The sequence below is a fragment of the Bolinopsis microptera genome, chromosome 9, assembly GCF_026151205.1.
Source record: "Bolinopsis microptera isolate Bmic1 chromosome 9, MBARI_Bmic_1.0, whole genome shotgun sequence".
NCBI lineage: Eukaryota > Metazoa > Ctenophora > Tentaculata > Lobata > Bolinopsidae > Bolinopsis > Bolinopsis microptera.
In genome coordinates this window covers 14607998-14633139 of record NC_087080.1, presented here as the reverse complement: position 1 = coordinate 14633139, position 25142 = coordinate 14607998, and the positions used below count along the sequence as shown (strand labels likewise).

Genomic DNA, 25142 nt, shown 5'->3' with positions numbered 1-25142 from the left:
TGAGCTCCCTACTCCAATCAGAAGCCGAGATATCTTGAAATAAGTGTAGTAACCTTTATAGGTAAGAGCGTAAAAAGGTGTGGCAAAATAGCTCTACAACGACAACGTGACATCTAACAACTAACATCTCCTCTCTTTTCCCCCTCCTTCTCCTCACTTACTCCTCCTTCTCCACACTTACTCCTCCTTCTCCTCACTTACCCCTCCTTCTCCTCACTTACTCCTCCTTCTCCTCACTTACTCCTCCTTCTCCTCACTTACTCCTCCTTCTCCTCACGTACTCCTCCTTCTCCTCACTTACTCCTCCTTCTCCTCACTTACTCCTCCTTCTCCTCACTTACCCCTCCTTCTCCTCACTTACCCCTCCTTCTCCTCACTTACTCCTCCTTCTCCTCACTTACTCCTCCTTCTCCTCACTTACTCCTCCTTCACCTCACTTACTCCTCCTTCTCCTAACTTACTCCTCCTTCTCCTCACTTACTCCTTCTTCACCTCACTTACTCCTCCTTCTCCTCACTTACTCCTCCTTCTCCTCACTTACTCCTCCTTCTCCTCACTTACCCCTCCTTCTCCTCACTCCTTCAGCTCTGAACTGTATGAAGTATACGGAATGTGCCGAGTATTTCCACACCGAATAAGACACAGGAGTAGTTTACACGTGTAGGTGTAAGAAAAACAATGCTCTGTTTTGAACATACAGACAATTACAAGACACATAACTGTCATTCTCTGCTCCTCCTCCTCCTCCTTTCTCTATTACACACTAAATCACTAGTCCCAAGTCTGAGACAGGACGGTGCGATTGACATCTTTCCGTGAGGCTCTCAATCAGACTACGTCTATCTGACTGCTCATCATCCTTTAATACGTTTTCTTACTTCTGTACTTGTTTTATATATGCTGATTTAAAGAAGGAAGGTTGGAATGTTGTTGGGAATATTGTGTTTGGTGGTAACAGCTGTGAATGTGGTTCAGGCGGTTATACCTGGAATAAGTAAGTTTTTGTTGGGATTAAATCAGGTTAGAAACTGGAATTTTGTCTATTATATCAGACTAATGATTAGAGCTGGATCGTGCCGAAAATAAGGGAATGAAATTGATAATAATATTGAGCTAAAAAGAGGGGCAAAAGAAGGGCATTTTAACCATACTTTTCGCTCCACTCAACCAATACTGCCCTTTTTGCCCCGGTGAAGGCTATTTTGTGACGCTGAGCAATTGAATTTTCGTTAAGAAAAAGTTTTCAGAATGGCCCCCTCCTTTTTGAAGGGTGTTTGGTCAGTATAAGTGCGGCCAGCATGAAAACTAACAGCCCCTTTACAGGCGGGGACTCATACTCTTGCTTCACGAACTTCCAGTCTGTCTCGACTGAGGGATGTCTGACTAGGAACGAGGAGGATGATGGGACTATTGTCCAGACTACCCTCCAGGAGGTCGAGAGTATGGATTTCTGTGTCTCTGGGCCTACATATGGCCAGACAAAACAAGGTTAGTTCAGTCGCTTTTTTATGAAAAGGGTTACGATAAAGAGGTGTCAAACATTTTGGAGACGAATAGTTTAGTTATCAAGATATGGACTATAATTTGAATGTGTCCTCTTCAACCAGCAAACTAGTTCAAAAACATTTGTATATTCCCACAGGTAGTTTCGGTAAGGCAAAGAACTATGCAGTATCAGCTGACCTAAAAATGACCGATCTCGGAAAATACTCGACCAGCTATGGTTTCTTGGGTATTGCGTTCAATATGATGGACTCCAAAAACTATGACATCGCTTATGTCAGGTATTTTGAAATAAATTCTGGCCTCAAAAGTTTAACATTTTGTTCGTTTACAATCTTTCATTTGCCTATTTTTTTACCAAAGCAAATCATGTGCGACAAATACGAGAGTTATTAATGCGAGTTATACTAATTGTCACTGCTCAGACCCCATGCAAAGGACCACTGCTGGGAGTTAGGATACGTCGAGAATGGACTCCTGTTTGGAAGAGACTTTGGAACATGTTCCAAGAAAATCCTGTCCGAATTCAACTTGGTCGTGAAAATCGAAAATGGACAAGGTTTGTATTTGTCAAAAAATACTGCCACTCTACAAAATGCACCCCTAAACTTGACATTCGTAACCTTTCTGATTTGAATGAACAAATAATCGCCAAACTACGCTCCATTTAGCTTGGAAATTGTAAACTTTAAACAAATTTCATTACACAAGGTGCGGTATATGTGAATGGAGCAAAAGAGTCAGACTTTACTCCCTTCTTCCCTCCATCAAACAAGGTCGCCACTGCAATGAGGAACAACATGAAGTCTAAGATGCAGACCAGAAATCTGGAAATCTGCCAAGGTTCGTCAATGTTCTGAGATTGTAACAAACATAATATCTTATATATTATATCAGTTTATATATAATATAAGTTTCAAAATGTTGGTGTTATCAATACTTTGATGATATATGGAGCTTGAATAGCTGAAATGATAATTGCAATCAGTGGATAGATAATTCACAAAACCAGTTATCATAACACACCACCCCTACACTTAACAGAAATAAACTGCGTGTCGAGGTCGGAGTCAGGCAAGACTATGATTACCAAGCCTCTTGATGCGTACAGAGACTCAGGAATGAGCGAATGTGAGGCTTGTACCTGTCAGCTCTACGGGATGATACGGTAAGGTGCTCAACAATCACCAAAGTCTTAAAGTTAACCATAATTTAATCACTGAATTCTACAGAACATGGTAATAAAAACTGAATTATTCGATCTTAGACAACACAATCATTTATTTATATACGACTGAAGGAGTAATTTCGCAACCAAGATTACCGATGCAATGCCATCTAACACACATGATATGACACGTGTGAACCATCTAACACACGTGATATAACACGTGTCATCCTAGGTGTGGATGTAGGTCTGCAGAAGAACAAGGTGTTTCTTGTGCGAGTAATATGATCCCAGCTGTCGGACATGACTGTTGTGCCAGATGTGTTCCTCGTGAGTCAAAATAACAGCTTTTACTTCTTCCTCGAAAGTGCTATATTTGTAACTTTATGAGGGTTGTTTGTCACGTGATCAGTACAACTGGAATCCCAACGTTTTAATCCCGGTCTATAATATCTGACCAATTTGCAGCTGATTATAAAGCTAAATCTATCCCTGATCCATATGGCCCTGGTACTAACACTCCCTCTCTCTCTCAGCGTCAGGTACATGCTACGGATCCGGAGATCCTCATTACAGATCATGGGATGGCAAGTATTTTGATTACCAGGGTATATGTACATACACTATGGTGAAGACGCTCGACTTCGAGGTCAGGCAAAAGAATGTTGCATACGGTTCAGTTGCCCTAACCGAGTAAGTTTTTTCCTTTAAATATGCTGCCTGCTTAAGCCCATCATGCAGTGCCGGTCGAAGTATCTTTCGTTATTCATATCTCTGAATCAGTTTCCAAGATGAAGGACAAATATATTTGTTGACTAATTCCACCCGTGGTTCCTTTTAAACAGTAGTACGATGAATAATTGTAATCAGTTTTTAAAAATAATGTTGTCGCTACAATACTGATATTAAAATATCGATACTCTAAAGAAAAAGTGCACCCTAACTGTGCGAGTCCTACAGTCTTCAGTAAAAATAATCACATACTGCAGTAAAAATAATCATGTACTGCAGTAAAAATAATCACATACTGCAATAAAAATAATCACATACTGCACTAAAAATAATCGCATACTGCAGTAAAAATAATCACATACTGCAGTAAAAATAATCACATACTGCTATAAAAATAATCACATACGCTTCTTTTTCAGATACTGCATCGTCGTGTTCGACGGTGATCAGTTCAAGATGAACAATGGCATAACGTACACGCCTGCAGGCGGAACCGCGCAACACCTCGCAACTCCTTTTAAGAAATATTACAATACCGAAGATTACGTAAGCTGCGTTCGCGGTCAGGAGTGTCATATCTACATTAAAAACCAGAAAATGGTCAGGGTTGGCTGTTACCCTCGTGGTTCCATCAATATATGGGTAATTCTTAATTAATTAATCTATGGTTATGTTGATCGTTTTTTCCCTATGGCTTAAACCCCTTACTGGTGTTGCGTTTAAAATAGCATAAAGTGAACCGACTATACTGTAAGACGTTTCCCTACTACTTTATTCCTAGATCCACGGAACGTATTACGAGAGAACAGAAGGACTGTGTGGAAGCTGGGACGGTCATTCAAACAACGACTTCAAGAACAAGGACGGCCAAGCAGTAGGTGGACCCAATGAAATGGGCAATTCCTTCAGGGTCTCCAACAACAACGATGGTTGTCCAAACGCACCCGAACCAGTGGACCCATGTGATCTTGTATCGCGAGCGGAGAGGAACTGGGCTGAACAGTATTGTTCTAGATACAAGCAGGAGCCTTTTAAGAGCTGTCCTGTGGACGTAACTCAGTCGTTTGAGGCAAGTACAAAACATTCATGTAGGATTTTTAACAAGTTCTGTGGCCATATAAGAGCTAAAAGAGTGGAAGTTGTATTTACTTCTAGCCACATAAGAGCTAAAAGAGTGGAGGTTGTATTTACTTCTTGCCACATAAGAGCTAAAAGAGTGGAGGTTGTATTTACTTCTTGCCATATAAGAGCTAAAAGAGTGGAGGTTGTATGTACTTCTTGCCATAGAAGCACCGTATTTCGGTATGTACAGCAACAGTGTGCACTGAAGAATGTCAAGCTGAGGGAGGTGCTGTCTCGAGTGTGCAGATTGCATGTATGCACGTTTTTCAGGAGGAATTTCACACGCTCGCAATGATCTGTAACATCGCGCTCAAATCGGCGGTCCAAAGGTCTCGCGAGTATTCAAAGAGGAGAATAATTCTGAAACGTTTGATAGCGTATCACAGTGTCCAAATAACATTATATCTTCCCTCAGAACTGTCTGTTTGATGCCTGTATAGACCCTGACGATGACGACAATGTGTGTGCGAACGCTGATGCTTATGCTAAGCAATGTGCTGATTCAGGAAACCCTGTAGTAGGTGAGACGGACTACTAAATTATTATCTCAAGATTTAAAATTACCAAATTTAAAATAACCCCAGACAAATGTCACGTGATCAGTACAATGGTAGTTGATACCGGCCACATTTTAACTAAAACTGTATAACCCCTCCAGGCTGGAGATCGAGTAGTTTCTGTCCGCTAGAGTGCCCTGATACTATGGTATACGATAGTTGTGGTAAAGGATGTTTCGCTACATGTGCTGATCCCTCTCCCGATGATTGCCAGGATAGCTGCGTTGAGGGATGTTATTGTCCTCAAGGTTAGCATCATCAATATTCATCATCTTGGTCACTTTTCTGTTTCAAATTATTTCTCTAGTCAAGAGCAATTTTGTATTCTACTCATTTAAATATTGACTGAAGCGATCGTTTCCAATAGGGTAAGGCACGTAATTTTGTCAGGGTACCTAATTTTGTCATTTTGCTCTGAAAAACTGCCTCGACTCGGAATTTCAGCTTGAAAGAAAAGGTTTGTGTATAAAAAGAAAGCTTAGACTTTGCTGAAACTGCTCGTACAAAGTTTAAGTTTCTAGCTCTTTTGCATCTGTGTCAAAAATGAAGGCGAAACTGTTAACCCGAAAAATAAATAAGATCCTTAAAGTTTTCTTAAGGAATTTTCAAAATTTTGATTTATTGCTATTTCAAAAGTAATTGAGCTAGCTTCATGCCATTGCATATTTCAAATATCTTCTACAGCAGAAGTATACGTACAAATTTTCAAGTCTCTAGCGCAATTATTGTTCAAGTTACAGAGGGTGACAAAATTAGGTTCGATTTTGCCAAAAGTACCTAATTTTGTCAAAAAAATCGACCTTTCTCAAATTTCTTGTAAATCACAGATTGTGTTGAAAATGGCCTTATACAACTATTCTGAAGTTTTTTTGCCCATAGGATATGTATAAGGCACTTATAATAGCATTTAAACACTTATAATAGCATATTTTCGCCGAGAAATATACTGTAATTCTGGGTTTTAAAGAGGTATTGGTAAATATAGTTTCGTGAATCAGTAACCAATATTGATTCATGCTTCATAGAAAGTTTTCAAGATGCCAGTGGTTTCAGGGGCATTTGGGGGCTATTTTCTAAGATTAGATACCCAAAAAGTGTCATCTTTTCATCAAGCTACAAAACTATGAAAACATCATATCTTTGGGATTTTTGAGGTCAATGTTGGTAAAAAAGCGCTCGAATGATGCATCCAGGTAGTCTAAAATACCGAGAAACGGTTAATTTTTACACAATCTTCAAGTGACAAAATTAGGTTCGGGGTGACAAAATTAAGTAAAGTCACCTAATTTTGTCATTTTTTCAAAATAATTTTTTTGAACATCTTCAACCCCAGCAATTTCGATCATTTTTGTGTTAGAACTTGCCTAGACTGTCTACTATAACATGGTGGAGGTTTCATCTAAATCGGAATTTCAGACGAGGTTAAAACCCATGGTTTATATCAGGCAGTCGGAAAATTGCCAAAAAATGACAAAATTATGTGCTTTACCCTATGAACACCCGCCCCTTAATAAACTGTCTTCGCTCAGTTACTTAGGTTATTTAAAGGTATTATAACTTAAGTAATAATAACCTAAGTATAACCTCGTTATAAGGCAGTAGGCTCGCTTCTACATCCACGCAGTTCTAAGTGTACCCCTTCTCTTCAGGTACCGTTCTGCAGGATGGACGATGCATAGACACAGTAGACTGTCAGTGCATGCACGAAGGTAAGTTCATAGAAAACGGAGCCTCGTGGAACGACACAAACAAATGTGAGACCTGCTTGTGTGGGGACGGTGGTATTGTGGACTGTGACCCGGTGGCTTGTACAGGCCTGTCCTACTGGCCAGGTGCCAGTCAGTAAGACTGGGCAATGTTGTCCGGTTTGTCTGGCTGATTGGACTGACGAGAACGCAGAGAAGATAGAGTTGAAGGAGAACGGAGGACCTGCCAAAATGCAGTGTGTGTTACATGAAAGTGTACTTGTTTCGCCTGATGATGTGAGTGTTACCTTTTATTACATATTTGTAACTATTAAAGAATGCAGCAGTTAAAGATCAAAATAAGTGTCTGGTTTTATGATAAATACCTGGTTTAAATCATTTCTTATTAAGTTTGTTTATTGTTAAGGTTTTGAACGTCCTCCTAAATTTAGATCTCAAAGCATGTCATTGTTCTCCAAAATGTTGGAGATGACAAAGTGACATAAAATTAAGGTGTGTCATGTGCAAAGGCACAGTTTCTGATGATGTCCAGGAGTTCTCGTATTGTCAAAAAGTTTAACAGCTTTTAATTAAACTGTTCATAGGATATTACTTTCGATGAGGCGTTAACAAAGATATCACTATTGTAGCTGAAATTTGACCAAATGGTCTATCATCTCAACCGTGAAATAAAAGCCATATTGATCTTAAGAAGTGAAAAACGTATTAGCACTCAGCAGACATATATTTTAGGTTTTTAAGGCGAAGGTGAATAGAATTATTACAGAATATTCCAGAATAAATATTTTATCTATTTTTAACTACAGATCACATGGAAGCTCAGTAACGGAGACGTACTGGACCCAGAGGGTTTACCTGACAACTTCAAACTCAGCGAAGATAGACTTACCCTTACAATTAATGTAAGTTAAATAGTCTCATATTATATGGACTGGCGAGAAAATATCATATACAGACCTTAAATAGGTCTCAAGGTGAACACGAAATCAATTCACATAATTACGAAGCATAATTAAAATCATAGTCTACAGCGAAACCCATCAACCCCATAGCCGGTCTACGAACACGATGATAACGACTACAAAACAGAGATAGTGTTTAACGGTGTGGTAGGAGAATGTAAATTCGACATGGTGGTTATTCCAATACCTCCAGCTGACTACATTGATATTGACGGAGAGTCTCCTAGGGTCGTTATGATGGGAGAGTGTCAGACTATGTCGGTGAGTGGAGGAGGATCCAGCACGATAATTGATTGATTAATTAAGAGAAAATGTTTATGACGTAAGACCAGAGTAGCACCTTTAGCTTTTTAGCAAATAAACTTTCTTTATTTAAGGCAAAAAAATGAAGTGATACGATAGTAAGAACTTGATTTTTTGTTCAGATTAAAATAGTGAGTGATGATGAGTTTGACGCCGAAGAGTTCAAATGGTCAAGAGGACCTGTTGATAAACCAGTAGACTTCGAGGATGAAAAGTTCACACTACTAGATGGTGGAAAAACTCTCAAGGTAATGAGTAATTCGACTCGTTATTTGATCCCTCCAGTTTTAATGTTTTAAGACACAACTATTTGTGCTTTCTACAAGCAGTTAGATGCATTCTTAAATCCCTTGCTGTCAGGTTTTGAACCAAGTTAAAATACTCCCATCCATTATATATTATTCGCCCAAAAATGATAAAATCCAGATAACTCTAACCGAGTGAAAATAATTACAAAACCACGACAGGTATGTGATGCAGATGACGACGAAGAGGGAAAGTACACAGTGTGTGTAACTAAAGAGGACTTTACGGATTGTGTTGATATAGAACTCGAGGTCATCGCTGTCTGTCACACTGATGAGGGCGATTATGAGGTTGGTTAAGTAACCAATTGATAAAATAACTGTTTACATAATCACAGTTATTACCAAATTAATTGTGGAATTGCTTTTTGGAAGGACTGGTTTGCAAAAAGATGGAGCTAAATTCAAAACATACATTAACTTTGCAGGAGTTTGAGTCGTGGGATGAAGGAGAGTTTGAATTGTGCACGTGTAATGCGGAAGGAGATATTGAGTGTGAGTGTAAGGAACAAGATGTCACGTGTGAGGAGGGCGAGGAGTTGTACACTGATGAGAACTGTCAGCAATTGTGCGCTAAAGGTGGGGCACCTCGCGTTTGTTTTTTTTACATGTTAAATAGCAAACTGAGATTCAAATTATGTTTTTTCATTAGAAGATACGTCCCCGACCAGTTGCATCTTATTTTACCTCCATTAACTTACGCTACATAATGCCTAGTATAATTTCAACTCCTCTCGACGTTGCAATAAAAAACAAGATAAACAATAAACAACGGATTGATGCCGTTTTATCATCCTCCTAGATGGACCCTAACATTATAACTCCTTCAGAACCAGCAACTTGTCTGGTAACGGGAGATCCCCATTACAAGAGTTTTGATGGACACAGACACGACTTCCAGGGAGGAAACTGCAGATTCACCGTCGTAAGTGATATCAAGCAACGAAATGGAACTATCAATCTTGGATTCTTGAGAAAATGAATGCTGATAGTGATACCTAAGGGAGCACAACTGGCATCAACTCTTCCTAAAATGCTTCTATTTCAGATAAAAACCGAAGACTTTGAAGTAATTGGAACAAATAAACACAGGGGTGACAACAAGAATGTAGCTTGGAATGATGCTGTGGAAATTATCATCAATAGTAAGTTTTCCTTTAAATCATAATTCCAGCTAAATATACAACTTTGACGCCACACAACAATACACCTGTGAACCCCTTGCTCAGAATACCTACTGTTTTTAGCACCACTTCGTTTTTCAGAGGTTAAAGTATATCTCGGACCGGAAGGAGAACTGAAGGTAAACGGTAAGAAGAAGACCCCTCCTTATGCTAAAATATGGCCTGGCAGCGCTGAGGAAATGACTATCACAAAAGCCGGCGAAAGTGTAAGTTTTTTGTCAAGTACTAAAACTAAAAGTATAGAAGTACGAATAAATGATGAAATATGATGTTTTGATGGCTGTTCAAAATTCCACACATTTCACTGAAGCACCCCTCCACAAATCATCCTAAACTGAACTTTTCCAGATTATCGTAAAATTGAACTTGAACGGCGGACTAGAAGCTCTAGATCTGATCTGGGACGGTAACAGCACAGTTTCCTCCACCATCCACGGCATGTACTACCAAGGTACAACCGGGCTATGTGGATCCTGGGACGATAACGCTGAGAACGATCAGATTAGCAGTGTTGGAGAAAACGAGTTTGATGATCTTAACGAGTTTGGCTGGTCTTGGAAGATCGATGGTAAGTATTATACGTCATCAAAGATCAATGAAACATGTCTTGTAGGACCTAGTAATACAGGGTGTCACTGCTATCACAGCAGACAGCTAGGTTTTAAGAACTTTAAAATCTAAAGATACCTTTCTCAGGAGAAGTTTGTGAAGAAGAGCCACAGCCTCCACACCCCTGTGACGACTCATTCTTCCCTGAAGCTGAACCTATTGCTGACGAGGCCTGCGACATCCTCATGGGTAAGGAGAAAGAAATACACTATATCAGACTAATATAAAGGAAATGCACCGTGTCATTTTATAAGAAGGAGCATTTATCAATGATAAAATTGTCATATACCTCGCCAACAAAAGTGTAACCCCACTTTTCCCAACAGCGGCACCATTCTCTGACTGCCACGAACTAGTAGACGTGGAGACTGCTTTGTACAACTGTAAATACGACACATGCTCTTGCTTTGACGCCTCGTGTGCGTGCCACGCAGTTAAGGAGTACGTCAAGGAGTGCCAAGAGAAGGGAGTTGCCACCCTTGGTGCTTGGAGAGACAAGGCTCCATACTGTAGTAAGTATATCAATCATAGCGATGGGATAAACACTGGTGACTAGGGCATGTGTCTTCGTTCAGCTTATTTCTACTGACACCAAATAATAAATCTACTCTATTGAAATATAAAGAGCTACGGCGCAAATACATTTTTTGAAACGCCTCTTGAGTGCTAACATTCATAGTTCATACAGTAACTCCAACTCATCCTTACTTCCTCAGCTCTAACATGTCCTGAAGGGTTCTCATACGACTCATGTGGTTCCTTCTGTCCCGCAACATGCGGTGACAAAAACCCCAAGTGCGGTAAACAGAAAGGAAAGTGTAACGAGGGCTGCTTCTGTCCTAAGGGAATGTTCCTGGTTGGAGATGAGTGTGTGGAGGAAAGTGAATGTCAGTGTGAACATGATGGTGAAGTTAAGGAGGTAAGGAGTGACATAGATTATTTTTCGTCACCCATTTTATATATCAGTAAAGCCAATGCTGGGTAGAAAACTACTCCTTCAGTCAATATCGGTTTATGGACATATTCTCAGATTTCGTATAAGATTTCTATTGTTAACACCATTTTCCTCTCCAGTTACTAAGAAATCGTTTTTGTTTAAAAGGTTTAACTGTATTTTGAATTTAGATTGGTTCAAACTGGGAAGATGAAGACATCTGCAAAGATTGTCTCTGCAAACACGGCGGAGTGGTTGTTTGTGAGAAGATGAAATGTAAAGCATGTCCCGCTGAGGTAAAAACTAGTGATACTAAGATTACAAATCTACGTCAGTAAATCTTTGGCCAGAAATCAGTTTTTCACAATATGATCATAAAAAAGACAACCTCAATTTTTGTTAAAATTTCACGTAATAATAGCTTGCATTCCCAGAAACTGCCAGTATTTGAGGATGGTGAATGTTGTCCAAAATGTGTGGAAGACTGGTTGTCAACTGAACAGGAATCTTATGAGGACATCGAGAGACTGTCAGATCTCACTATATCTTGTACTGCTGTCGTGGAGAAGGCTAAGGTCCAGTGGTTGTTTAGCAAGGATGATGGGGAAAATTGGGAGGAAATCGAGGGAGCCAATAAATTCGAGTACATTATTGATGACATAACAGAGGAAAATGATGGTGAGAGAATTGGAAAATTAACTGTAACATTGATAAAGTTTGTTATTTATGTCTCTGAAATGAATACAGTGGTGCCTGTGCAATATTGTCTTAGTATACTAACATTGTAATTATCTCCAGGTCAATACAAATGCAAAGCTAGAGCCAGCTTCAAAACACGAGAAGAGATCATCAGTGTTAAAACGGTCGATGCCGGTCCCAAGAAGATCTCCTTTGGAGAATACGAAGTTAAACCCAAGAAGAACAAGGCTAACCTGGTCTGTGAGATAACGGATCCTGCTTTTGATGCGGATGCGGAGGTCAAGTTTTACTGGATGGACAAGGGAAAGCAAGGGGATCTAATCAGCGGTAAGTTAAAAGCAAAAAAAAAAACACCACTCCATTGTTAGCTCTGTTATTTCATTAAAAATGACATGACTTTTTGTATATCTCATCTGAAGATATTACTTTTAATGATCTGAACATAGCCTATAATCATTATTACATAACATGTATTTTCAGATAAACCTAAGTTTGCTAGCAGCAAGGGATCGGCAACCTATTCTCTGGTTAAAGTCAGCACCAAGAAGAAACCGACAGAGATCGCCTGCATTGGAGTTAGCGCTGATGGAAAGAGATTGGCCGAAGGCAAAATAACTCTGGTTAAGAAGAAGAAGAAGAGTAAGCCCGCGAAAGCAAAGAAACCAAAAAAGGCAAAGGGTTAGAGTTTGGAGAAGGACTTTGAGAAAACATCTTTAAAGTAAATAGACTTATTGTTAGATGTTGACGTTGCAATTCGAAATATTTAGATTTTTCTGCATTTAGAAAAAATGATGTTTCTCTTCTTATCAATAAAATCTAAACTCAACCGTTCCAGCTCCACACCGTTAGCTTGCAGACAGCATGTCACGTGTAGATGAGCATAGTTTACCTTATGTATGATGGCATACCATTAGTTTAGCATACTAAGATTTGTACCTCTCCCTCTGCCCGGAGCCAAAACCGACCAGTTTTGTAAAGATCTCGACACTTCATTAGTAGCTACTTAGTCTAATGACACATAATGGGCATAGTTTAGCATATTTTGTCTAAAATTTGTGCCTCTTCCTTTGCCAAGAGGCAAAACCGAGCAGTTTTGGAAATATCTTGAGGCATCTGCCCTTAGATTGTGTTTGTAAGCACAGCCATCAATTGATGTTTTCTGCTTCGTTCTGTCATTATATTATGTACCCTAACCCTGCATCAGAGGGACTCATTACACGATAGCTGTTACCTTGAAAGAAACCTCCATTTGAAGGTGTCTGCTTCAAACTGACACACCACGATCTTACTTATCGCCATAACTGAATTTAGTTCAACTTGGCACACAAAGCATAGGGAACGTATAGATAACACAAATAGTATTATAGGTTAAACTGGGTTTGATTTAGCTGTTAAATCCGAAAAACGGCCCAAAACGGACCGTTTAACCTAATTAAGCAGAAAATATTGGTTAAAGTATTATGTCCGTTTTAGCTATTAATTCCGCCTTCCTTGTACCTAGGAACTGAATCCGGTTCCAGCTTAAATATCCGGTTCGGTTTCCAAGAATTTGGCCGGATATCAACCGGAAATTTCTTTTAAAAATCTTCCTGAATGTATATTTTTGTTGCTAAGGGGCATCCAGTCAGTGCTCTAAGTGAACAATGAATTCATAGAAGCTTTTTATCTGTCAGCGAATGTTAAAGAGTAGAGGGTTCCTGCTTCATTGTGGTAAGCAAACCCGTTGCTAACTCCCGTTATAAAAAGGATTAAAATAAATGCCATTATGCCATTAACAAAATAAGGGCACTATCCTCAGTTACATCGTGGTCACGAACTGGCGAGAGCTGGATTTTGGGCTTTACTTCTAGAATTTCTACACTTGTGCTACGCAAAACGCAGTGAATTCTTGAAATGTCCATTTTGATTTTATTTCTAGCTCTGCTCATATCAGTGCTCGCACAAGCCACAACATATCAACCAGTGACTGCTGCTCGCAGAGCAAATTTGAAATAGGGTATGAACACAGTTAGTCGAACTGTAAGCATTCAGCTTGTCTTATTGTGTCCACATGGCTTTCAATATTTAATTGCACTGGGAGACTTTGGGTCAGGAAACTGATCCGGCCCCCAAGAGGGGTCAGATCACGTCACCAATTAGTGACGTATAATTAGTGATGTGATCCATGGATTGAATATAATTGACATAGAAATGGGCTAGATCTGGGGTAGAGTTCACAAGTCATGTCAATTCTGTAAATCATAGCTGTACATTAAGAAGTAAACATGATGTGACTGTTCGACTCGTAGATCACATAAGGGACGGGAGCTCTTGCTAAAGGGGGGTGCAGGTGAGACGTACGTGCCAAAGGCATGCAAGAGGAGTGAGCCGATCAAGTGTTCCTAGGTATATATATACTGTAGTAGTATCGCAATCTATCAACAGTCATGCCTACCTTCTCCAAGTTCCTTAATGGTCATGGTTTCAGAGGATGTGCTTGATTCTGACGGATATATCTACAGCATGAAGCAATCGGAACTCCGGCAGCCAAAATCCCAGACCGGTCGGTTCCTAAACTCGTTCATTATTTATCTGCTAGAGCTAGAGCTTCTTTAATCTTTATAACACAGACAGAGTGTGTAACTCTGATATTTCTTTACTCTGTTGAGGTAAGTACTGGTATTCACTACTACAATACCATTAGTGGAGGTAAGCCCACTCACTTAAAAAGAGATCCCCAGTTGGCTTGGCTACATTATGAGGGTGGGTGAATGCGACGAATATGTTGCAGGTCTTTGCCTGGGGTCAATATTACCGAGATGTCTCAATTTTTACACACGTCCTTTACTGTGAAAGTAAGCAGTGGGCTACTAGGTCACTAATAATATTGGGACAGCTGCAAGGGAGTGGGCTTACCTCAACTAATGGTATTGTAGTAGTGACTAGTCTGTTGAAAAGTGATCTGTATGTAGGATCAGAGAAGCAATGGCCATATTATGCCCTTGTGGTCTTGGTGGCTCAACAGTTGTTGTTATTTTATAGCTTGCGGCCCGGCAAGGAACCATTTTATACCGTCTAGTATTTACCATAGAAAACTTATTCCCCCTACTTATGTTTTTTATCCGTTTTTTTCCGCCCTAATTTTTGTCCGTTTTGGAAATATAGGGTACCGAACGGACAAAACGGACACAAAACATGAGCCCCCACCCCCCCCCCCCAATATGAAGGGAGGCCGACAAAGGGGGGCCCTCCATTATTAGAGGTCAGATCATATGACGTATAATTAGTGGTGTGACGTATAATTAGTGATGTGATCCATCCATGTGATCCATCAGTAGACCCAGAAATGAGCTAGATATAGGGTAGAGTTCACATGTCAATTCTGTAAATCATAGCTGTACATTAAGAAGTAAACATGATCTGACTGCTCGACTCGTAGATCACATAAGGGACGGGAGCTCTTGCTAAAGGGGGTTCTCGTATCAAGGGATGTGAGACGTACGTGCCAAAGGCATGCAAGGAGAGTGAGCCGATCAAGTGTTCTTAGGTATAGTGATTCAACGTTCCAGAGCTGCAGCGTCAGGATCCTCCCAGCACCAGGAGGCTACTACCTCAGAAGACTTTACTCTCCCTCCTACATGTACTTCCACCAGAAGAGATGAACCCTTTGTCCTCTTTGATGGTTCTACAGATCGGGGAGTCAGAGTCATCGTATTCTCCACGAGCAGGAACATGAAGACACTGTCGGAGCACTCAGACTGGATAGCAGACGGCACTTTTTATGTATCACCGAAGATCTTTCCTCAGTCTTACACCATCCACTCAGTTGTAGACAACAAATGTGTGCCTTTAGTTTATATTTTAAGTGGTGACAAGAAAGGGGACACTTATGAATTTGTTTTAGATGTTATTAAGCACTATTTTGACCAGCATTGTCCGGTGGACACTGGTACCATTTTAGTAGATTTCGAGAAAGCTGTTATGAATGCTTTTATGAAGAGTTTGCCAGGATGGGATGTGAGCAATTGCTACTTTCACCTCTGTCAAGCTGTTCAAAAGAACATTCAGAAGAATTTTAAGAAGATTTACTTTACAGATAAACTGTTTGCCAGAGCTGCAAGGCTTGTTGTATTTCTTGCTTTTGTTCCAGTGGCTGATGTCGAGGAAGTCTTCTACGAAATAACTTACTATATACAGACAAACTATCCTAAGCTAATGTCTATAGTGAATTATTTTGAGAAGACTTACCTTGGGTCAGTCATTGTGGACAGTGAGGTGAGGCTTCTCCCTGCATATCCCTTAGGATTCTGGAACCATTTCGCCAGAATCATTCGGGATCCGGAGTTCCCTCGAACCTCGAACATGGTTGAGGGCTTTCACAGAGGATTTAAATCCCGAGTGCATCGCCCAAAGCCCTCTGTTCAAGAGTATGTGAGAGCTATCAAAGAGCAGCAAGTCATCACTGACTTTCACATCGACAGGTTGAGTGTTGGCAAGACACCCGCTAAGAGGCGAAGGAATTGCCATACCCAACCGATATGTAGTAAATTATAATTAATGTATTCAGTATTCAGTATTCAGTATTCAGTATTCAGTATTCAGTATTCAGTATTCAGTATTCAGTATTCAGTATTCAGTATTCAGTAAATTTGATTAATTATCCTACGAAAAAATGTCTATTGACTTGTTAATTTAAATCAAAAGTACGGAGTTAAACTGGGCTAGATATAGGGTAGAGTTCACATGTTCTGTAAATCATAGCTGGTGGATCACATCACTAATTATACGTCACATCACTAATTATACGTCATATGATCTGACCCCTAATAATGGAGGGCCCCCCTTTGTCGTGCAGCCAATATGAACTCTACCCCAGATCTAGCCCATTTCTAGGTCAACTATATTCAATCCATGGATCACATCACTAATTATACGGCACAAGCTTCAAGCTTGTATGTTAATTACTTGATGACGTATATGGTGGTCATATCACTCCTGACCCAAGGTCGGGCAGCCTTTAATTGATAAAAACCCACAATCAAGGATTAATTTAAATTTTCCGGCAGCCTCAAATTTCAGGCAAAATCCGGCAAACCAGAAAATAAATTGATACCCGGTCGTTTCCGGTCCGACAATATAATGAGGTTTTAATCAATAATAGACTTGTTTCATATTTCACAGTGGGAGGTCAGCCCTATCTGTTTTGACACGTGGTACGGATTCGAGAATATGATCACTATCGCAAGCTGATCGATTAATAGCTGACTCGTGCCAGCAAATAACATGGTCCCCTCTAACTCTCTAAACCCCAGACTAAAGATTACACATAAGTAAGCAAATATTAAAGTAGACAAATGACACGAACTCACTGTACTAAATCAACCAACCTGGAGTAAGTAGACAAGAGTGGTAGGAATAGCGTAGAATATCGTTAGCGATATGTTCAACATACACAATAGCACAATCGTCAGCACGTGCAGCAACAACACGAACTGAAATTAGTGGGGCTCAACTTACCTTACTATTGTTAACCTACGGAACCAGATTTCGTCTACTAAACTTTTCTTTATTCTAGTCTTTATTCTAGTCTTTATTCTAGTCTATAAGCAGAGACTAGACAATCGAGAGCCTCCTTATATACCTTCTAAGAGAATAAAGATATCAATGATCATTGACCATTGTGATCAGTGCTTAGTATGGGGTTACATAGGAGTAAGGATGTTTCAAATAGTTCACCCATGCCCCAGCTAAGCAACTTTAGACTCACGAGCAGTCCAATCGCTGCTTGGTTTGATATGCTTTGCTTATTGTAAGCCGTTCCAGAAGCGAACTTTTTATTTCGAGGCCAATGTAAAACGCAATATTGGCCGTGATTTTCTTTGTCGTACAAAAATCAACCCACACTTTGCAGCAGTTGCAGTCTGTGTACTTTCACCGGACTGTATGTCCATTAACTCTGTCTAAGTTAGACTGGGTACACCGTACACCGCAGTATCCGTGATTGATTGATCAGAGTTACGGTTAATTTGGCGCCAATCAAAGCTATATAGCGCTTAAAAGGATACGACGTGCGCGCTTGACAAAAGGTAATTATGAGATCGCGCGGCCCGCAAACTCAACATTTTCAGTGGTACCGATCTCTAATGGCAATTTCTTGCGAATTTTCTCTACTGTCACGATGGAAGTTGTTATCTTATGGACTACTTTAGAACACAGAAAGTTTGATAAATGAGAGCACTCCGAGAGACAAGAGCCTCCAGATAATGTTTATTGTCATGTTGACGGTGGCATTAAAGGTGAATAAACCCGGATATGGCGTGCCCAAAAATGTCATAATTAGTTTGCAGGGGCCCCTTCACGCCCCTTGGCCTTGATATATGAATACTAGTTAACAGGAGAACAGACTACAGGTTAAGAGAAAAGAAGGGAAATATCTTAACAGCTGGTGTAAGCAATCGTGATGACTCAATATTATGGACATTTCCTTCGTGGCTCAATTTGAAATATGTGATTCAAACACATGATGTTAACAACTGATGTCTTGAGGCAGTCAAATTTCGGGGCCTAAGGTGAAAACCCTCGTATCACAACCCTTTAAAAATAAAACCAGGTTCCAGCAAGATGGATGGAGTAAGATAACTGCGAATTGAAATTTTGTCTTGAATAAGAGAAATAGGAAGTAGATAGTGAAATTGAGGAGATCATTGGTGACTACTCACTACTGTTGATAAGGCGGTGTGCTTGAAGTAACCAGTTGGAAGCTGATACGTACAGATCAGTGCGTATCAGTGCGTATGTTAGTGCGTAAGTATCAATCTCAAAGTCAGGATTTGTGGCCGGCAGTATCGCGTCGTTTACTGCTCAGTTTATTAACGGGAGATGTTATTTGTGTTTTGTTGTACGGCTGGCCGGCTTTGTCGGAAATAGTTTGTTAATTAATGCTACCGTTATTTATCGTACGATACCTAAAGTCTAAACTCACTGAATAGTATTTGAATGCTCTAGTTCACAATACGCACTTCTATGGTGGTCTTACAGTTTTAATTCCTTTTTCTCTTTCAAATCAAAGGAAATGGAAATAGTACGCACATTCCACTATTGTCAAATGTTATCAATAACCTGGTACTTACAGCTTGGTGAAGTCTCCAATCTTCTCTTACTTTAGTGAGCACCACACTAGACAATACCACAGCCTGTGTAGCAACCAGCACATACATCATGTTACTTTGAGTTAGCACGGAGGTAGCAAGCTGGTTTATCAGTCCGAACAGAATACCGTGGATTAGCGGGTACACACAGTCTATCGTATTGACATCTGAAATTGTGAACATGTCAATGGTTGATAGTGAAACCTGTCAATTTGAAAATGTTAAGGTGGAAATGTTGAGTTGCTTAAATTTTGTCAATTGTGACTTGCAATCCATCTTTAGTATCGTTCACGAATTACTGAGCCAGATGGAGCAGTCAAAGGGAGGAGCACCTATAATCAAGCGGTTCCCTCTCAGTGGCTACTACGGTACACAATTCGTAAACTTTGAATGGTCCTCCTCTACTGAAGTGTAGTCATGGTCACCAATTGTAGCTTTGTAGTCATGGTAACCAATTGTAGTCATGGTCACCAATTGTGATAGTTATTATATTCCATTCGTCTCTTACAGTTACAAGAAATTAATGATACATTTAATCCGGCCCACACTATAGAGGTGCTTTTCAATAACCCGTAAATATCAAAATCATCTAGATAGTTTTTAACTTCGTCAGGTTTTTTCTTGCGAAGTGGATTCATTTATTTAGTTTATATTCTTAAGGGTATTCCCGTATGCGTATTCACCTATTCATACACCTATTCTGGTTAGGAATCATGTTTGAAGAGAATGACTTTTGATTTTATCCCAACGCGTTTCTAGCTCTGCTCATACAGCAGATCAATCAGAGCAGAAAATTGGTTAAAATTTGAGATCATGAACACATTTAGTCGGACTGTAAACGCTGTCTTATTGTGTATAAGTAAGTATAGTAAGTCTATAGGGGGGGGGGGGGGGGTGTCATGTCCGTCTATGTCCGCCTATGTCCTGTCCTTTTTGGATTCTATGAGACAACGGACGTGTTTTTGGGACATTGGCGGACACGGACGGACATTGGCGGACTCGGACGGACATTGGCGGACTCGGACGGACATTGGCGGACTCGGACGGACATTGGCGGACCCGGACGGACATTGGCGGACTTGGATGGACATTAGCGGACATTGGTGGACATTAGCAGACAAACATTTTGAGGACTGAAGAGTACTGAAGAGTACTGAAGAGTACTGAGGAGGATGGCTGAGAAGGATGGCTGAGTAGGATGGCTGAGGAGGATGACTGAGGAGGATGACTGAGGAGGATGACTGAGGAGGATGACTGAGAGGGAGGAGAAGGATCAGGAAGAACCAGGAGGAGGAGGAGGAGGAGGACCCAGAAGGAGGACCTAGGAGGAGGAGGAGGAGGAGGAGAACTGAGGAGGATGACTCAGGAGGAGGATGACTCAGGAGGAGGACTGAGGAGGACTGAGGAGGATGGCTGAGGAGGATGGCTGAGGAGGATGGCTGAGAGGGAGGAGGAGGAGGAAGAGGAAGAAGAGGACTGAGGAGGAGGAGGAGAAGGACTGAGGAGGAGAAGGAGGACCCAGGAGGAGGAGGACCCAGGAGGAGGACCCAGGAAAAGGCCCCAGGAGGAGGAGGAGGACTGGGGAGGAGGAGAACTGTTGAGGACTGATGAGGAGGACTGAGGACGAGGAGGAAGAGTAGGAGGAGGACTGAGGAGGGGAGGAGGAAGAGGACTGGGGAGGATCAGGAAGACCCAGGAGGCTGGAGGACCCAGGAGGAGGAGGAGGACCCAGGAGGAGGAGGAGGACTGAGGAGGACTGAGGAGGATGGCTGAGAAGGATGGCTGATGAGGATGGCTGAGGAGGATGACTGAGGAGGATGACTGAGAGGGAGGAGAAGGATCAGGAAGACCCAGGAGGAGGAGGAGGAGGAGGACCCAGAAGGAGGACCTAGGAGGAAGAGGAGGAGGAGGAGGAGGAGATTTCAGGAGGATGACTGAGGAGGAGGAGGACTCAGGAGGAGGACTGACGAGGACTGAGAAGGAGGAGGACTGAGGAGGATGGCTGAGGAGGATGGCTGAAGAGGATGGCTGAGGAGGATGGCTGAGAGGGAGGAGGAGGAGGAAGAGGAAGAAGAGGACTGAGGAGGAGGAGGAGAAGGACTGAGCAGGAGAAGGAGGACCCAGGAGGAGGAGGACCCAGGAGGAGGACCCAGGAAAAGGCCCCAGGAGGAGGAGGAGGACTGGGGAGGAGGAGAACTGTTGAGGACTGATGAGGAGGACTGAGGACGAGGAGGAAGAGTAGGAGGAGGACTGAGGAGGGGAGGAGGAAGAGGACTGGGGAGGATCAGGAAGACCCAGGAGGCTGGAGGACCCAGGAGGAGGAGGAGGAGGAGGACCCAGGAGGAGGAGGAGGACTGAGGAGGATGGCTGAGAAGGATGGCTGAGGAGGATGGCTGAGGAGGATGACTGAGGAGGATGACTGAGAGGGAGGAGAAGGATCAGGAAGACCCAGGAGGAGGAGGAGGAGGAGGAGGACCCAGAAGGAGGACCTAGGAGGAGGAGGAGGAGGAGGAGGAGAACTCAGGAGGATGACTGAGGAGGAGGAGGACTCAGGAGGAGGACTGACGAGGACTGAGAAGGAGGAGGACTGAGGAGGATGGCTGAGGAGGATGGCTGAAGAGGATGGCTGAGGAGGATGGCTGAGAGGGAGGAGGAGGAGGAAGAGGAAGAAGAGGACTGAGGAGAAGAAGGACTGAGCAGGAGAAGGAGGACCCAGGAGGAGGACCCAGGAAAAGGCCCCAGGAGGAGGACCCAGGAAAAGGCCCCAGGAGGAGGAGGAGGACTGGGGAGGAGGAGAACTGTTGAGGACTGATGAGGAGGACTGAGGACGAGGAGGAAGAGTAGGAGGAGGACTGAGGAGGGGAGGAGGAAGAGGACTGGGGAGGATCAGGAAGACCCAGGAGGCTGGAGGACCCAGGAGGAGGAGGAGGACCCAGGAGGAGGAGGACTGAGGAGGACTGAGGAGGAGGACTGACGATGACTGAGAAGGAGGAGGACTGAGGAGTACTGAGGAGGATGGCTGAGGAGGATGGCTGAGGAGGATGACTGAGGAGGATGACTGAGAGGGAGGAGGAGGAGGACTCAGGAGGAGAACTCAGAAGGAAGAGGAGGAGGACTCAGGAGGAGGACTTAGGAGAAATGAGAAGGAGGACTAAGGAGAACTGAGGAGGAGGAGGAGGAGGACTGAATAGGAGGAGGAGGAGGAGGGGGACTGGGAGAGGACTGGGGAGGAGGAGGACTGATGAGAAGGATGAGGAGGAGGACCCAGGGGGAGGAGGACTGAGGACCGAGGGGGAAGAGGAGGAGGATGAAGAGGAGGAGGAGGACCCAGGAGGAGGAGGACTGAGGAGGATGGCTGAGGAGGATGACTGAGAGGGAAGAGGAGGAGGAGGAGGAGGAGGACTGAGGAGGACTGAGAAGGAGGAGGAGGAGGACTGAGGAGGACTGAGAAGGAGGAGGACTGAATAGGAGGAGGAGGGGGACTGGGGGAGGACTGAGGAGGAGGATGGAGGACTGAGGAGAAGGATGAGGAGGAGGACTGAGGACTGAGGAGGAAGAGGAGGAGGATGAAGAGGAGGAGGAGGACCCAGGAGGAGGACCCAGGAGGAGGACTCAGGAGGAGGAGGAGGACTGGGGAGGAGGAGGACTGTTGAGGACTGATGAGGAGGACTGAGGACGAGGACGAGGAGTAGGAGGAGGACTGAGGAGGGGAGGAGGAAGAGGACTGAGGAAGATCAGGAAGACCCAGGGGGAGGAGGAGGAAGAGTAGGAGGAGGAAGCATCTAAATGTTATTTCCATTTTTGTCCGTTTTGTCCGCTCTATTTTTTGTCCGTTTTGAAAATATAGGGTACCGAACGGACAAAAAACATGATCCCCCTATAGCAGCAAAAATTGAACATTTTATTTAGCAATTTAGGTGACCATTAATGTCCGCCTATGTCCGCCTATGTCCGTCTATGTCCGCCTATGTCCGCCTATGTCCGTCTATGTCCGCCTATGTCCTGTCCTTTTTGGATTCTATGAGACAAGCGGACATAGACGGACGTGACACCCCCCCCTCTATATGGCTTTTAGTATTATATTCATAGTTTGAAAAAAATTTCACAAATAAGGATTAATTTCAATTTCCCGGCAAGAAAAAAATCTTGATTTCCGGTCGTTTCCGGTCCGGCAGCCAAAACCCTCATACCGATCGGTTGCTTCTCATACTCGAATCAAATCTTACTATATATAAAGCGAGACGATATTATATATTATATAATTTATCTGTGCCATTTTACTGACACCACGGCATCAACTTTAACGCAAATTTCCGCAAAAACCGTAAAATATATTCAACTGAAACTTTTTTGACTGGGTCAAATGCTTTAATGGCCTCCAAATCAGCATGAAAAAATAAAAAATTGGCCAAGAAATAGAAGTTTTAGACCCCAAAATTTGGACCCCCAAGTGGTGTCAAAAACGCGAATTAAATAGGTAATAATTATTTTGGTCTCTTGAGTCTTGACACCATTTTAGGGTTATACGGGTTCCTGCTAGTGTATTTAAAGGTTTAACTGTATACTAATTCATCAATTAGAAGTGAATTATTTTCAAATCCTTGAATGCTTCGATCATTATAGCTACTTATTTTCATTTTAAGTATCAAACCCTCAGGAACTGTTAAATGTACTATACTACAGTTCTATCCCCCACCGGACATCGTACGACTGAAAATACGTGGATTTTAAACGACTAACTCTTAGCTCCAACTGAACCTCCATTCTTCAGTGACGTCATTCTTCAGAGCTTCAGTGACGTCATTCTTCAGTGACGTCATTCTTCAGTGAAGTCATTCTTCAGTGACGTCATTCTTCAGTGACGTCATTCTTCAGTGACGTCATTCTTCAGTGACGTCATTCTTCAGTGACGTCATTCTTCAGTGACGTCATTCTTCAGTGACGTCATTCTTCAGTGACGTCATTCTTCAGTGACGTCATTCGTTATCTCACGTGCAGTAGTCCGGTGAGGCTCTTTCTACTTTCTACTTTCTACTTTCTAGCTTTGAGCTCCTAATTCCTCCGCAAGACTACGCTTGTTATATCCGCATTACAATGGTCCAAGCTCAGGTAGCATTTGGATAATTTATGTCAAGTTAATTGTCCCGCAAAACAGACTTGGAGTTAATAATCATGAACTGGGCCGTTTTTTATTGTGATGCATGGCAAAGCGCTGCTTGGCAAAGTGGAGTTGAGCCCATTAGCCGTCTCCAAGGGTAGGATCTTATGAATAACTAAACGACCTTTCTGCGGTCATTTGGTCAATCATATAATGGGCGGTTGAGAACGCTTATCTTGCTGCCAAATCTGCCATTTATTCAGATCTTGTTTTCCGGTTAGATAGTATAAAACCCAGACGTCAACCTTGGCAGTTGGCAGGGCAGAATTTTAAGACGAACCCAAGTATCGTTCTTAATAATCCAACCTGTAGTTTAATTGCTGGAACTTTGGTTATTTTCACATAACCGCTCGATTGTCTTAGATCCTATAACAACCAATTAATATAATATAATAAATAAGAGGCAAGCACAGCGTATACACGTCATGCTGACATGAGTACATAGTAGCAAGGTTGTTAAATACGTATTAGGAGGGAATACGTATTGGAATACGAATACGTATTAATCCTCGAAAATTGACGTATTACGACGTATTCTTTATTCAAAAAATTCAAAAATTCAAATATGTTGAGGGGACTGAACTTTAGAAAATGGTCTTAAACTTTGATAATTGCGAGATCGTTTTAGGAAACGAAATCATTAAATATGTATTAATATGTAATTGATAATTTCGCAAAAAATGTTAGCTTATTATCCATGAAATTTGATTACAAATTTAAGTTATCATGTATAACTGCACTCCTTTAATGCATGATCAATGATGAGGGTGGCGCGCAGCTGTAATGTTTAATTTTGACAAATCAGCGTATTACGGCGTATTATGGCGTATTCGTGGACGTATTTAACAATCCATAGAAATGACCGTATTCCGGCGTATTACGACGTATTCTTTATTAGAACCGAATACGTCGTATTCTTTCACGAAAATTTGACGTATTTAACAACCTTGCATAGTAGAGCCCATGTATTCAATAGTTTAAGTTCCTTGTGTGTTGTTTCATTTACCACACGGAGCGCAGCAAGGATAAGTCATAACTTCTGTTGTGAAGTAAGGTACGCTATAATATTCGTT

The 25142-nt window shown here is 41.9% G+C and overlaps 2 protein-coding genes across 2 annotated transcripts in view; one reads left to right on the top strand and one right to left on the bottom strand.

The window, feature by feature from the left end:
- LOC134821136 (zonadhesin-like) overlaps positions 1–12567 on the top strand; it is a 36962-nt gene extending 24395 nt beyond the window's left edge. The window contains exons 19-29 of the mRNA XM_063831800.1: positions 9189–9283; positions 9407–9503; positions 9624–9748; positions 9891–10110; positions 10239–10340; positions 10478–10663; positions 10868–11070; positions 11277–11381; positions 11520–11763; positions 11884–12111; positions 12265–12567. Coding sequence (XP_063687870.1) covers positions 9189–9283; positions 9407–9503; positions 9624–9748; positions 9891–10110; positions 10239–10340; positions 10478–10663; positions 10868–11070; positions 11277–11381; positions 11520–11763; positions 11884–12111; positions 12265–12467 — 1808 coding nt within the window. The 3' untranslated portion in view covers positions 12468–12567. The remainder of the gene's footprint in view (positions 1–9188; positions 9284–9406; positions 9504–9623; positions 9749–9890; positions 10111–10238; positions 10341–10477; positions 10664–10867; positions 11071–11276; positions 11382–11519; positions 11764–11883; positions 12112–12264) is intronic.
- LOC134821137 (glycosylphosphatidylinositol anchor attachment 1 protein-like) overlaps positions 1–25142 on the bottom strand; it is a 38658-nt gene that overhangs the window by 4410 nt on the left and 9106 nt on the right. The window contains exons 10-11 of the mRNA XM_063831802.1: positions 18894–19078; positions 17151–17255 (exon numbers count right to left, since the gene is read on the bottom strand). Of these exons, the coding sequence (XP_063687872.1) occupies positions 17151–17255; positions 18894–19078 (290 nt within the window). The remainder of the gene's footprint in view (positions 1–17150; positions 17256–18893; positions 19079–25142) is intronic.